At 38.7% G+C, this 16,371-nt stretch overlaps 1 protein-coding gene across 1 annotated transcript in view; it reads left to right on the top strand.

Moving 5' to 3' along the window:
- CASD1 (CAS1 domain containing 1) overlaps positions 1-15,853 on the top strand; it is a 44,939-nt gene extending 29,086 nt beyond the window's left edge. Inside the window, exons 13-18 of the mRNA XM_042474100.1 lie at positions 1,195-1,274; positions 6,278-6,379; positions 7,076-7,216; positions 8,401-8,478; positions 11,951-12,043; positions 12,549-15,853. Coding sequence (XP_042330034.1) covers positions 1,195-1,274; positions 6,278-6,379; positions 7,076-7,216; positions 8,401-8,478; positions 11,951-12,043; positions 12,549-12,812 — 758 coding nt within the window. The 3' untranslated portion in view covers positions 12,813-15,853. The remainder of the gene's footprint in view (positions 1-1,194; positions 1,275-6,277; positions 6,380-7,075; positions 7,217-8,400; positions 8,479-11,950; positions 12,044-12,548) is intronic.
- Positions 15,854-16,371: the final 518 nt, after the last annotated feature.

The following is a 16,371-nucleotide window of genomic DNA, read 5'->3' on the forward strand; positions in this document are numbered from 1 at the left end:
TAATAATAATAATAATAATAATAATAATAATAATAATAATAATAATAATATTTATTTGTATACCACCCTCTGGCAGACCAATCCGGGTGGTTAACAACAGTAAAATATAAAATATGACAATTAAAAACACTTTATCCCTCCCCCCCTTAAGACAGTATTAAACAGTATAACATATTAAAACACAATATCAATGCATAAAACAACAATTAAAAACTAAAAAACCCTGATATCCCTCTGTTGATCCTCAACCATCACTAAGATGGGGCCACGGGAGGAATGAGGGAATCAGGGAACCTGGGCCGGGATGGTTAATCTGGAAAGGCCTGCCGGAAGAGATCCGTCTTGACCGCTTTTTTTAAAGCTGTCTAATGATGTTATCTGACGGATCTCATCCGGCAGATCGTTCCAGAGTTTGGGGGTGACAGCAGAGAACGCCCTCTGTGAGGTCGCCGCAAGCCTAGATTTTAGAGGCTGTAGTAAGTTCCTCCCAGAGGACCGGAGAGCGCGGGGAGGATTGTACGGGAGGAGGCGGTCCCTAAGATAGCTTGGACCCAAGCCATTTAGGGCTTTAAAGGTGATAACCAACACCTTGTACTGGGCCCAGAAGCTGATAGGCAGCCAGTGGAGGGACCTCAAAACCAGAGTAATGTGGTCCCTCCTAGATGTACCTGACACAAGCCTGGCTGCCATGTTTTGAACCAGCTGTAATTTCCGAGTCAAGCACAGGGGTAGCCCCATGTAGAGTGCATTACAGAAGTCAAGGCGTGAGCACTGTGGAGTGCTGTGAAGCTGGCCCATGTGTGGGCAGCCTGGCAGCTGCGGGGTGGCATCAGGGTGTGCATTGTGCATGTACCACTCCTCCAAGCTGCTTGGGTTTCAAGCTGGTCTGTTTCAGCTCTAAGTCTATGAACGCTTATGTTACAACTTGTTAGACTAGTTGGTTGTATATCTGGATGAGAGTTGTCTCGCTTACCATTTTTCTCTTCCCCCAGACAACCATCTCTTTGTGAATATTTTTCCCTATTGCAAAATCTGGTGTTTTCTTGGGTTGGGAATGCTCACCAAATGCTCTCCATGTTTTAGTTCAATTAAGATTTTAAATAGATCGGCTTGTCTCTTGTACAGCACAATATCAGTGTATTGCTTATCAAAATAGCAGCAAAACCTCAACTTTATTATTGCTTTTTTCCACAGGCAGTTGTTTCTGGCACTTTGGTTTACTGCTGAAATTAGTTTTCCTGTTCATCTGTATATATTTTCTTGCCTATTCTCAGGTTTGTATTGCACTTTTTGTTACATTGCGGTAGAGAAGCAGAGTGACAGAATTCATTTTTTGCTATTTTGCTATTTAAAAAATCAAACATTTTTACATGCATTGTAAGGGAAAGCACTTGCAGTTCTTTGGGACAGTCATGGTAAACATCATGTGTTTCTGTAAGGAATAGGCTGTTATCTGTTAAAAACAACTGACAGGCTTTTAGCTCTGTGGTAAATACATTAACTGTGTCCCTAGAAATGGGTGTTGGAATGCATGGGTTCATCCAGAGGCCTGAGGGTGGAGCATCTACTTCAAGAAAGCACATCAGGCTATGCCTGTATCCAAAACTGGTAGTTTTGCTTTGGAAAGAGGTGTTTTTCTTTTTTGGTTTGTTTAACTATATCTTTATCCTTGGTAGACTTGCTATCTAAATTCCTGGTACCAAAACCTTTCTAGTGAAGGACAGAATGACCTGTTTTAAAAGTGGCTGGACTTTTTAGCAGTATGATAAGGAGTAATTAGAACAACTATTTCCTTGTGATATTTTGTTGTTGGCATTAAAAGACATTTTTAATAAATCAAAAGCAGATTAATTGTGCATTTTGGTATTTCATCAGGAAGAAATTAAAAACACAAAAGCTTCAAAAAGTTTGAATTTCATGTTCAGGAAAATGTAGATGTGTCTCTTTGTAGAGAAACATTTTGAAGCTTTTTAGAACAGAAGCTTTGTGGCCCTAGTCTAATACAGCAGTGGTAAGAAAAAAAAAAATGGGGGGGGGGGGGACTACAGCTTCCAAATTTCCCTATCCAGCCTGGGAGTTAGCCTGAAAATCATGTTTCTAAACTGTAATAAAGTTCATGTCCAGCAACTTGGTACAATACATTGAAATAAGATCCATCAGTTGCCTTGAGGTGTTATCTTTTAAAAAGCCAGTTGATAAGATTATCACGATGCTTAGGCTAGAAGATCTCGTGTATGTTATCCATTTGATTATGTGTTTTATTGTACAGCTATAATTTAAAAACACACCTCACAACTGGATATGGGAATGAATACACACACACCACCCACTGTTCAGACTAACGTGGTTCATTTATAGTCTCCATCACAAGATATATGGCATATATTGCCTTAGGCTTAGCATTAAATAGTTCACAAATAACAGAATAGTTTTCACAACTAGCTGTACAAAGCACATGGAGATGTTGGTTCTCTGATTTAGCATAGATTAAATTGCAGAGTACATTTTCTCCATTTGAATATTTGCAGGAATACCAGCATTTTTTTCTGGCAGAGTTAAAGATTGTCATTAACTGAAGCTAATCAAAACTTTTCAGATTAAGGCAATTTTATAATATGTTTCAGACACCTTTGTTTGGCTCGCACTATTGAGATGTTTTTAAAAGACAAATTAAGCAGTCTCACTATGATAAAAAAGCATGTGTTCAGAGAGGTAATGTGAAGTGGGGGAAGGCTCAGCAACAAAGCATAAAACCTCTAAACAATACTTTATGTCAACTTTAGTACTTTTAGCTTTCTTATTATTTATTATTTATTTATGGTATTTATATCCCTCCCTTCAGCCCTAAAGTCTATCAGAGCAGTTTACAATTACTGTATTATTTTTAATTAGACGGTTCCCTGCTCTCAAGCTTACCATCTAAAAGCCTTAATAATTCTCTGATCATGAACACAGAAAGCATGTTTATATAGATAATCCACACATTTTCTTCCTGGTCTCTGTGTACCTCATATGGCTTCTGCCCCGGCTCAGAGCCTTACTCAGAATATATAAGAATTGAGAGAGTTGAGATTCAAAGCCCTAATGTACACACCCATGCACAGGGTACAGTTTCTGCTATTCCTGCTTGTTTTTCTTTGCCATAACAGAAGCATTTGAAGAGCATTCTCTGCTAACTCATATTTCAGGAGTGGAACTCTTGTTATTTCCTGTTATTTTTTGGTTTTGATGCTACTTCATTATGTGATGCCAATCACATACAGTAAATGATAAGCATTTTCTCACATACCTCTGGAGGCTAAGGGCCCAAAATTCCATTTTCAAAAGTGCTCCACTTATGAGAACAAACACCCATCTTATGATGGACAATCTCTTCTGTTGTGTTTGCCTCAAAGAAGGGCATATTATGGACCTGATCTGTTCACCCTTGCACACAGCAGCAGAAGAAAGGAGCAATCTCTTTCTTCACCAAAGGAGAAAGACTGAGATGAGAATAATAAATAATAATACAATTTATTTCTATTTTCCCACCTCTCCCAGGTGGATTGAGGTGGGATCACAACCCAGTATAAAATATAATACAATTACGATACAACAAGTCAATAAAAAACATACAATTCACAATTAAAAACTATAAATTACAAAGCAACAATCGAACAGGGTGTGCTCATCCTATTCAGGGAGATGGATCTATATCTTACAGGGAATCGGGTGGATATGCTTGCCAGAAGAGTTTTTATTGCTCTTTTAAAGGATTCTAGGGAGGTAATGAGACGGGTCTTCTCTGGGAGACTATTCCACAGTCTTGGAGCAGCTGTAATAAAAGATGAGAATGAGAAGTTGAGACAAATTTAATTGTTAATGCCAACAAATTCTTCCCCATTGTTCTGACAGTGAGGGGCAGATTGTATAGGGAGATGCGGTCCCATAAGTAACTTGGGCCCAAGCCATATAGTGCTTTAAAGGTAATAACCAACACCTTGTATTGTGCCTGGAAACAAATTGGGAGCCAGTGAAGATTTTTTTAAAATTGGTGTTATATGGTCAAACCTTGACAAACTGGTGACCAATCTGGCTGCCATACAGTGCTCCCTCGGGTTACGAAATTAATTTGTTCCGCCGCCGCTTTCGTAACCCGAAAAGCCTTCGCAAGCCGAAAACCCATAGGCGCTAATGGGGAAAAGCCGCGATTTTGTGTGAAATAGCGCCGAAAAGCACCAACATTTTTTTCGTAACCCGAAAAAACCTTCGTAACCCGGAACAGTTATTTCCTATGGGATTTTTTCGTATCCCGGAAATTTCGTAACGTGGGTATTTCGTATCCCGGGGTACCACTTATTTTGAACTAATTGAAGCTTCTGAACTTGGTACAAGGGTAGCCCCATGTAAAGTGCATTACAGAAGTCTAGACGAGAGATTACCAGAGCAAGTACCACAGCTTCAAGGTCCTTTTGGTCCAGATAGGGACCAAAAGTTGGCCTATCAGCCGAAGCTGGTATCAAGCACTTCTGGCCGTTGCATCTACTTGAGATGATAACTGTAGAGACGGATCCAGAAGTACTCCCAAACTGCGAACTTCTTCCTTCAGGGGAAATGTGACCCCATCAAGGACAGGTTAATAAATTTCCTTCCCCGGACCAGAGGAGCCTATTGCAAGTACCTCTGTTTTCTCTGTATTCAGCCTGAGTTTGTTTTCCCTCATCCAGCCCATTACTGACTCAAGGCAGGCATTCAGAGGAGAGATGCCATCCTTAGTCACTGCAACAGTCAGAGACATAGAGAAACATATGTACTGATAGCCCCACGCCCCATGTCTCCGGATGATTTTTCCCAGCGGTTTCATGTAAATGTTAAATAGCATAGGGGACATAATGGTGCCTTGTGGGACGCCAGATGTCAGCTCCCTCTTAGAGAAGTAGCAGTCCCCTAGCCTCACCATCTGGAATCTGCCCAAGAGGTAGGAATGGAGCCACTGGAGCGCAGTGCTCCCAATACCCAATTCCCTCAGGCGTTCCAGAAGGATACCATGGTCTATGGTATCGAAGATGTCCAAGAGCACCAACAGGGTCACACTACCCCTGTTGATGCCCAGGTGGAGATCATCGACTAAAGCAACCATGGCCGTCTCAACTCCGTATCCCGTCCTGAAGCCAGTTTGAAATGGATCCAGATAATCAGTTTCATCCAAGACGGCATGGAGTTGGAAGGCGACTTCCCTCTCAATCACTTTGCCCAAAAATGGTAATAGGGAAACCGGTCTATAATTGTTTCTCGCCAGGGGCTCAAGGGAGGTTTTTTTCAGGAGGGGTTAACCACTGCTAATTTTAGCTTTGATGGCAATTTATCCTCCCTGAAGGATGCATTGATTATAGATTTTAATAATGCAATCATAGCATCCCCACCCTGGGCAGTCAACCAAGATGGGCAAGGATCAAGCTTCCAAGGAGCTTGTCCACTTCATCAGTATTTACAAACTCAAAATGATCCAGTTTAATAAGGTCCACGGAGTCTCTGGATACCTCTCTTATTGCTTCTGTTGTAATGCTGGTATCCAGCTCAGCCCTTATCCGAGAGATTTTATCTGCAAAAAAGTTGTTAAAAGCATCACAGCAGGCCTTAGATGGTTCTAATAATGGGTTCAGGGTGGGAGATAGTTGGGTTAGCTCTTTAACCACCCTGAACAGCTCTGCTGGACGAGACTCTGCAAACGCAATACGTCCAGTGTAGAAAGAATTCTTTGCTGCACTGTGGCCACTCCATAAGAATCTAATAGGTTCTTATGCATGTCTTGTCGGATAAACACTGATGTCTCTGCCAGCGGCGCTCTAGTCATTGCGCAGCCTGCTTCATTTGTTGAAGATGTTTTGTGTACCAAGGTTTCTTATTTGAGGCAGGCTGGAAAGGATGCTCATGAGCGATGCTGTCTGTAGCCCTGTCATCGTTGATCCCAATCATAAAACCCACTAGTGCTTCCTGGAACATTTTGGGGTCCATCAGCTTTTGAGGGCAGGCCAGAAGGATTCTCATGAAAGAGTAGGCATTTTCTTCTGCCTTTGCAAGCTATGATTTGTATGGGGGAAAATCTTCCCTGTGCACTGGTTCCTATGTTTGGGATTTTTGCTTCAAATGTATGACAGAGTAGTTAAGTTCTGCATAATAATCTTAGGAACTATTTAGAACATTGAAATTGTCTGCTGTAAAAAATTGAATTCTTGTCTTAGATGGTCAATTGATGTAATCAAGATGTTAACATTATTTTTCTGTTCATTTTTTTCAGGGTACATTTGAGAAGATTTTTTCTGTTTGGCCATTGTCTAAATGTTTTGAGTTAAATGGGAGCATCTATGAATGGTGGTTTAGGTGGAAATTGGATCGCTATGTATGTTAATATTTTCTTTTAATTTTCCTTCCTGTGGTTCTCAGCACTATGTAAATGAAAGCAAATTGATTCCAGTTTGTAATGAAAACAGAAAAAAAAATGTTTTTTGTAACTGATTTGTAATGAAAACAAAAATATGCTGATGAAAAAGGAGCATAGTAAGTTGTACTAGTGAGACTGTAAAATCTTGGCCTGTCTTCTCCAATTGAGAGTAACACACAGTTACACTGATACAGTGGCCTGTTACAGACTGCCAAAATAAAGCTGCTTTGGGTCTCTTTAGAGGTATGCTATTTAAATGATGCATGAGTCCTAAGAGTCTGGAGGTCGCACCAAAGCCACACTCCATTCCTAAGCACCGGAGTGCAGCTTTGGTGCAGCTTCCGGATTCTTGGGATGCATGCATCATTTAAATAGCATACCTCCAGAGAGACCCGAAGCAGCTTTATTTTGGCAGTCTGTAACAGGCCAGTGTGTGTTTTGCTTATTGCATATCTAACACAGAGAGATTCACTTTATTTCTTATTGTGCCATATGAAACAGAAAGTTCTTAATCTCTCCTTAAGAGACAGAAATCTCTTACATTTGGAATGTTGTAGGTGAACAAGAACATTTATACCTTATGTGAATTGTATTGTCAAGTACATACATGGTTGCTAAATGTTGAAATTGAGCAATTTTTCCTTTCTCTTGCAGGTTGTTTTTCATGGAATGTTGTTTGCTTTTATTTATCTAACATTTCAGAAGCGGCAAGCCCTCTCAGAGGGAAAGGGCGAGCCTCTCTTTCCCAGCAAAGTTTCAAATACTTTATTATTTCTTTCAGTAGTCTCTTTCTTGGTAAGTTTACCCAAGACACTATTCAACTACAGGTATGCCTCAGTTAATGAAGCAGATGTGTTCCTGAACATGACATTTTCCCAGAAAATTTGGTACCAGAGGCAGAAATAATGTGGAAAGAATAGGGATAAATTTTTACACTATGAAAAAGAATGGCAGGTCATGATGTTTCTGCAAACATTTTAGTCATTTTATTTTATTTATTCACACATGAAATGAAACAACCAGGTTAGTAAGGCTTGCATAAATAATAACATTTTGAACTTTCAACAGACTACTTGAGAGCTTCTTCCAAAATGTATTCAGAAATGACTTTTTATTTCTCTGGCCTGCACTTTTGTTAAGATTTTCATTTTGGTGGTCAAACTTATAGATCTGTACTTTTTTAACAAGTTGGGATTAGCTGATGAGGGAGGCTTATTTGCTTTCCTCTTTTCTCTGTTTTGCTCTGCACACATGATCAGTGAAGAATTCTGGAGGCAGCTACTACAGTATTTGCCTTGACTGTTGCAGGTAGCCACCACAGTTATAGTAGGACCTGCTAGAGTAAAATTCCATTCTTTCCCAGCTCAAGCTTTATTGAATATTTATTACACATACATTACTGCAAATCAACACCAAAAGTCTGTGTTTCTCCAACCCTTCTTCAGCATCCTCTAAATGCTAATGCTGTTAAAATCTTTCCAGCTACGCAGAGGAGGAAAAGAGGGTCTGGGCAGATGGAGGGGGGAGACTCTCTAAAAAGGAGCTTCTTCATCAGTGGCTTTGTTAAGTGAGATATGCCTGTATTGCATTTATTAACTACTTTATTACTAGTTAGGATGAGGTAATTGTCATGAAAACAAGTAGTGAACAGTGTTTACCAGTCAACAAGAAGCCAGGCTGTTCACCTTTAGAAATTTAGTTCAGAGTTCTTTTGCCAATTGTACTAAAGGCATGCTTACAAAGACTCTGAATCAAATTGTCTCACCTATTTGAATGAAGAAAAATGACCTTCTGCCTGTAATCAGAAATACATCCCATCTCAAGACGTTTATTCTCAAACAATTTTGAACAGGTTTGTAGCCTAATTATAAATTATAAGGACGGCATTTTTATTATGACCCATTCAATAGAATGATTTCATTTCTAACCTTGTAAAATAATTATCTCATTTCGCTTAATTCTGCTTTTTATGGTTTTAGACCTACTCTATTTGGGCAAGTAGCTGTAAAAACAAAGCTGAATGCAATGAAATGCATCCGTCTGTTTCAGTTGTACAGGTAATTATGTTTCCTTTCTTTCTTATGGTTTCTTTTTAACTTTCCACACAGTTACAGTAAATAAGATGTAACTGCTAAATTATGGTAGAACAGAGTTAAAAATTTGCAGCAATGTGTGAGTTTTAATGGACCAGCAATAGTACACATTGGCCCCATACAGATAGGCCAAAATAAAGCTGCTTCAAGTTACTTTGGAGGCATGCTGTTCCAATGATGCATGCGTACTAAGAATCCAGAAGCCGTGCCAAAGCCAAGATCCAGTCCTAAGGACTAGAGCACAGCTTCCAGACTCTTAGGACACATGCATAATTGAAACAGCATACCTCCAAAGTGACCCGAAGCAGCTTTATTTTTGCCTGTCTGTATGGGGCCATTATTATATACTACTGTTATGGTTTCCCCTGTCCTACAGTAAGTATGCTCATTGCATACACCTGAGGGGTAGGCAGTATGATTGTCTTGCACTGGAGTTCACACATGCCTATAGGGCTGGATCCTGTCGTGTTGGAACCTGCAGCTTGCTCATCCACTTTCCTGGGACGTTCTGTCTCCATGATAGCCTTCCTTCAAGCCAAACTCACTTGATGAGGCTAGCATTGTCATGTTGGGGTGGGGTGTTTTATCGTTACAACATACCGTACTTTGGTTTTTTTACACAGAGGTAGGTGACACCCATTTACTAAGATGAAGAAAAGCTAGTTTTAGTGACCAGAATTTCTTATAGGATAAAGCACTTCACCCCCTTTTCCCATAAACGTGTGATCATTGCATCAAGACAACTGCAGCTACTTCCTCTAACCTTGAGTTCCATTTTGGTTCCATATCTATGAGATCAAATTGCCTTGGGAGCATTTGTTTGTTTGTTTGTTAGTTCATTAAAGACATTTTTATGTTATCTCAAAATACAAAGTTTTCATTGTCTCTTGCAACAAACAAACAAAAATAATTTAAATGACAAATAGAAGATAAAATAAAAAATAATTGTTCACTTTCACTTCTTCTTTCTTCTGTATAGCTGTGAGGAGATTGGAAGCATCCAAGTTTAACTGCAAGTTTAACTGCAGTTTATTATGTACAAATTTAGATGTGTGATTTGTTGAAACTGGTTTTATTTTGGCTAGCTGAATCCTGGGGTGCACTACCTACGGGCTGCCTGTGAGCTTTGGCAGCTACTGACTTTCAGCTTTTCCCTCTCCCTTTTCTCAAATGTTTTACTGATCATCTGGGTGGCATTGCTCTGAAATTGCTATTAGCAAAGCTGGAACAATGATTTCAGTGAATCAGGAAAGAGAGGTGGAAGTCTATCAAAATCAATTGGCAATCTGCAGATCTCAGCATGCAGCATGCTGAGCTGTGTTGGGGAAGGTAGGTGTGTGTGTGTTGGAAAGAGCAGAAATCTTTGGGGAATGAGAAAGCCTTTTTTTCTTCCCTGCAGCAGTTCTTACCAAACTTGATATTTTCCTGCTGCTCTTTGCAGAAGAGAAATATTGATGTCCATGGAGACACCTGAGGAGAGGGAGAGGTGAAGGCAGCTGAGAAACAGCAAGAGCAGCACAATCACAGGAGGTTGTGAGAAGCTTTTCACTAACCCATCCCCAGTGATTCTGACTGAGACTGCTGTTTTTCTGCCTGCTGGTAGCAGCAGTGAAACAGCTATCCTGGTGAAGATTAGGTGTGGGTGGATGGAAACTTTCAGCTCAGCTACACACACACTCATACGCACACACAGTTCTCCCTAGATGTTGGCAGTGAATGAGAAGAAGTAATCGTTGTCCTCGTCCTTATGTGCTGGGAAGGAGGATGAAAGTGTGGTCATGCACTGAGATGTTAAGGGAAAAAATGAGTTAGTCTTGGCATACAATCATATCCACAGTTCCCTGAACACTGGATGGTGCCCTTTAGACCAAAGAGGTTGTGAACCTCAGATTTAAACTAATCATAGTTTGACCCAATTCATCCATAACATCAAACTGCAATTACCTTAAATCAAGCAGTGGACTCTTAAAATCTCCTCACAGATGTGCAGAAGGGTGACAGCAGATATAAGGCACTAACCAAGTGTTGTCTCTGAGGTTTCTGGATGGTACTGAGGAGCAACCCACAAATACTGTGGGTTATTCCTTTTGCACCAGCTTTAGTAGATTTGTGGATTGCTCCTCTGCACATCACGGTGATCACCAATACTCATTCAACTGCTGTAAGCTTTCTTCAGTAATAGGCAGAACTTGGGATTTTTTAAAGAACACCCATATGTGACTAGGATCTTTGTTGGGTCTTAACAGCAGATATAAACAAAGGTAGCCATGCTGGGTCATGAGAAAAAAAAATCCACAAGCAGACAAAACGTTTTTATTCTTTGTACAGTGGGCTCTCCTTATCCATGGATTCTTTATTATCCATAGATTCAATCATCCAGTTTGAAAATATTAAAAAACATGTATAAATTTCAAAAAGCAAACCTTGATTTTGCCATTGTATATAAGGGACACCATTTTACTATGCCATTGTATTTACTGGGACTTGAGCATCCACAGATTTTGGTACTGTATCTACAGAGTATCCCGAAACCAAACCACAGCGGATACCAAGGACTGACTCTATGCAGCTTATCCCATGGTGTTTTAATTCGGTTTATCTCTATCTGGATTAAATCTTAATTTGGGTGGCATCCTGATTTTATCAGACTTTTTTTCCTGCTTAATTTGCCGCCCTGAATACATCTCAGGTCCACCACTCCTCCTGGCTCTTTTCAGATCTGGGAGTTTTCTGGCTTGAGAAAATGGCCAGCAGTGCACTCCTGAAAGCAGGAATGGACCTGGGCTGTATTTTGGCAGCAAATTAGGCTGCAAAAACCATCTGATAATATAGGGATGCTGCCCGAATTAAGGTTTAAACCGGATAGAGATAAGCCGAATTAAAATTCCATGGGATAAGCTTTTATGTCTGCGCTGCTCCAGGAGCTTTAAGGCAATAGACAGATCTCTGAAATGCATCCTCCCCCTTCTGTTTTTAGGAACTTCTTTGCTATCTCAGTATATTTTGCTAGATGTAATCTGATACCTTCACACTTACTTGTGATTAATTCATTTTGAAATCTTCATGGGATGTTAGTTTTCTTTGAATGTCTTCATTTCTACCCATGCCCACCACTCTTAATTTTCTTTTATCACAGCTAGCCTTATGAAGTGTTCTAGAGAACTTGAAAGCTTTTACACTTCTATGGAATTTTGGCTAGTACAAGTGTATTGCCTATCTGTGGATGTTGGTTACATTCATAGCTCTTATAGGTAACTTGTTTGTCCTGTTATAATAGTCATGTTGCAGAATTCCTCATTATTTATCACAGAACCTAGGGTTTTTTGCCACACAGTTTGAAAATCACTAGGTTTGGCATTCAGGGATACCTATAAAATAAATTGAATACATTATAGACATTCGTTTTTAAAACATTCAATTTGATTTTGTCTTTCAGATTTTAGCTTTCGTTCTTATCAGGAATATACCTGGTTATGCTCGTTCTGTATACAGTTCATTTTTTGCCTGGTTTGGCAGAATTTCCCTTGAGGCAAGTAACATAATTTTTTTCCTAAGTTTAAAACATAAAACTTAGAAAATATACAATAAAACTATGGCTGATTTGGGATCCACCATTATGTACTACAGGGTATCTTGTACATTCTAAATCACCATTACATGATGATGCTCCTTAAGCTTACTTGATAGTGTCAGTATAAGGATAGCTGGAAGCTACCACTAGTTTTCTTTAACCCCCCAAAGTGTGCAATGTAATATCACTCCAGGGCTTTTTTGGTGATAAAATAAGGAATCCTCTACATCCATCCACCCATCCAGCTAAATATGATGAAAACCCATAGGTTATAAGAAGCATGTATGTTGCACCCATTGAGTTAATGAAGTGAAGTCCTTTGTGGTTCATGATAAGCAATGCCCTTTCACACTGCTATGCCATGTTTTACGGATAACATAATTTTAAGAGAGAGCTCATAGATTAAAATTGGTCACAATAGACCTATTTCCCCAGCCTAATTCTTCTTTATTTTCTTTTCCAGCTTTTCATCTGCCAGTACCACATCTGGCTGGCAGCAGATACCAAGGGGATCTTGGTCCTTATTCCAGGAAATCCCATGCTCAACATTATTGTCAGCACTTTTATATTTGTATGTGTGGCACATGAAATTTCTCAGATCACAAATGATCTTGCACAGATTGTTATCCCAAAAGATAATGCAGTTCTACTGAAAAGGTTGCTGTGTGTAGGTTTATTTTTTTCTGGACTTCTCTTTTTATCATCAGTTCAAGAACAATCAAGGTAATTTCTCACAAATCCCCAAAGCATCACTTTGGGCTTCCCTTGTGTTTGACTGCGCCAAAAAATAACTTAAGTAAAATCAACTGGAACTACACAAAACCCTCACAACTTTTATGACTGTGGACTATACAGGAAAGATGTCATATGAAGACTATCATTGTAGAAATTTCACTACTTAGCATGGGGATATCCACCCACTAATGAAAACAGAAACTGCATGTGAAGAAAATGCGTCTTTTCTACTGGAGTGTTATTTCTGTTTACATTTCTTTCTAAAAATAAAGATAAAAATCAAGCAAGTTTAGCTGAAGAGAGACATTTTATCTGGAGGCATTATCCATTGTTAAAAATTACTAGCATACTGTTTGTATATTTAAAGCAATTTTTTGTTGCAAGAAATAATCCACCCCCTTGAAGGAATTTAATTCCTGTCCTCATATAGCATGCTTACAGAAGTTCATTTACTGCCAGCACTCTACCCATACAAATTGGCTTAATGTCTACAACCGTGTTTTTAAATAGTTCAGCATTGATGTGCGATCAGATTTTTCCTATAGTAACTGGAGAGTTTCTGAAAGTTAGTAGCATGTTTTACTGATAACTCTGTATTAGTTACTGTAACTAATACATGTCTAGGAAACCCTTCAAGTACTGAGGGAAAACAATCACTTTATCAAAAGCATAGGCCTAATTCCAGTTGTTAGTCCCAACTACAGTAGACGCATTAAATAAATGGAACTTCCATGAGTACTGATTTACCCAATCCCCATTGAATCAGTGGATCTACTCTAGTTGGAACTCAATTGGATTTCAGCTCTTAACATCCATGTTTACAATGAATAGCATAGCATTTCAGTGAAGATCATTTTCAGTAATTTCTGTGTTTCATAACTGACATGTTGGCATAGCCTTATTTTGATTTTTCTAAAATCATGTGGTTTATTTCATTACTATTTTCAGCATATCCAAATATCTCTTTGGCCAGATCCCAACTGTGTACTTCTGTTGGGTGCTGCTGTTTCTGCTAGGATCAGTGATCCACCCTTAGCTCCCATGTTCCCTAAAAGTCTGCTCTGGAGAGCTGGAAAGACCTATGGAGCAGGCTTTGGGTACCATGGTGGGTTGCCCCATGAGGGTGAGGGAAAGAAGGTTCTGATTCTGCTGGTGTTTAATAAGGAAGTACATCCTGGATCTTGTCAGTTGTAGCTTACAATATTAGTGTCATATGTTCGTTGAAAACTAAGAGTCTTCAGCCATTCTCCTATAATTTCTCCCTTCTATTTCTTGTGTATCATTGTAGTCACACATGAGGAGTGAAGTAGCTAGAATACAACTAAACTGTTTCCCATTGGCAATAACTCTATATAGGCTTTGCCCCTGTTGTTGTTGTTGTGTGCCTTCAAGTTGTTTTTCACTTATGGCAACCCTAAGGCGAACCTGTGATGGATTTCTGATGGTGAAAGAGTGTGACTTGCCAAAGGTCACCCAGTGGGTTTTCATGGCCAAGCAGGGATTTGAACCCTGGTCTCCAAAGTCATAGTACAACATACAGATCACTATGCCACACTGGCTCTTATAAGAATCTTATATCACACATACTACACTGAAGAGGTCAGGTACCTAAAACTTATATGGAGTGTATAACCATTACCTTCTTTTCATTTGGAAGGAGGTTGGTTTCTTTTTGATTAAGTGATTTTTCATTCTCGATTGGCCTTTCTAAAATGATACATTATGCTTCTATGTAAGTATTTAGGATTACTTACATTCTCAGACTATTCTTTCATAACTAAGCTGCGGATGTGAAAAAATGTTGCAATTTAGATTAAAGGAGAGAATGTAATTTAAATTCTTCAGATTGAACGTATTTCACTGACTCTTTATCCCAGTGAATTCACTATGCTAACTTTTTGGAGTAGGATCACAGGGCACATTGTAATAAGAGTTCAAACTATGGAGCATTCTGTAACCTATTTGAAATGTATGGGTCTTAATCCCAAATAGTGTATGCATGATCAAATTTCATGCAGTTTTCTTTTTAGAAGTTTAAGAAGCTGGCACCCAACAACTGTCAGACTACTTTTTCAACAGTACCAATTTCATAATGTAATTTGAGAACAGGTGCAAAGTTTATTAGTGGGAAAATAGTTTGTGTACAGGGGATGCTTTTTTTCTTCCTGGTGCCCATTGCAAATTTTTAAAGAGCATTAATTGTTTCTATTTCCAACTCTCAGAAGTCCCAGCTCGCATGGGTGCCTATGGTCGTAAATATCTGGATGGTCAAAAGGTTTCCGTTCCTCTTGCAAAGGAACCTCTTATTAATATATATCTTAGCTGAATACCTGTGTACTTACTCCTGTGGGTCTTGGCTTTAAGAAACATGTTCCTGTAATGATTATGTTTCCAATGATTTGAGCACTTGAATAATGAATAGACAGTATTGTTTTCTATGCATATGTGTATACATGTAATGATGGACAATATGGTTTTCAATTTATAGGAAGCCTGTTTCTTGTCATGCAAAGAATCTTGTGATGCAGGGTCATAGCCAAGTATAATTGGGCTGGGGAGACTTCACTGAAGAATGATAGACCACATTTGTTTCATTTAAAGCTTAAGTTGAACCTTCCTACTCTGTTAACAAACAACAATGTGTAAATCCTATTTTTTCATTTGCCTGTTTGTTTTCACTGGTATCAAAAGTTGCCCTTTGCCACTAATAGAAGCATTTGATTTCTATGTTTCATTTCTGTTTAGCTGAGCACTATAGTAATGGTTGGAAAGTCATAGGCCGCAGGTTCAAATGACATCCATAACATTACAGTGTGAGAGAACCTTTGAGAAGAGTGGGGGTTTTGTTGTGTTTATAAAACAAGAATTGTAGATATTTTATTTATCTGTTGTACAGATTTGGTTAAGGATTATTTTTTATGTTTGAAATATTGCACTTGTTTGCTATTACTGTATGTGGGATAAAGTATATTTTCTTTTAAAATTATGTGGAAAATATGAAGTAATTTAAATAAATGTGCTGTGGGTGCTTTATTTTTGTACTGAAAGGTGTATCATTTAAGCAAAAGAGTTTACTTTTTTTAAAAAAAAATCCTATAATTTACGTTTTGTGTAAGGACATGTACTCTACAACCTGTGAGAATACTAAAAAAGTTTAAGCAGAAGGGTTATGCAGAAGATAGCACATGTATTCTGATATCTGCCTACATGATTGTAAAAAAAGATCTCCATAACTAGTTCACTTTTGTCCTGTTGAATTTAGAAAGTATCTGCAGATCCTAGAATTGCTTACTTCAGCTGAACAAATTTTGATGACACTTGGGTGCTTATTTGTTCCATTTACTACCATCTACTGAAATAAGTAGTATCTTAGCCTGTAGTAAAGTATGAGGGAATATTTTTAACTGTTTTAACAATTTCACCTGAAGAATAAGCAGCTTATAAAAACTCACAAAAATTGTTAATTTCAGTTGCCATCTTTTTTTTTAAAAAAGTGTCATTCTTTCTTACCTTTTATAAATGAACAGGAATTTATATGGGCATCTTAGTGG

Source organism: Sceloporus undulatus, chromosome 6 (genome assembly GCF_019175285.1).
Source record: "Sceloporus undulatus isolate JIND9_A2432 ecotype Alabama chromosome 6, SceUnd_v1.1, whole genome shotgun sequence".
Taxonomy (NCBI): domain Eukaryota; kingdom Metazoa; phylum Chordata; class Lepidosauria; order Squamata; family Phrynosomatidae; genus Sceloporus; species Sceloporus undulatus.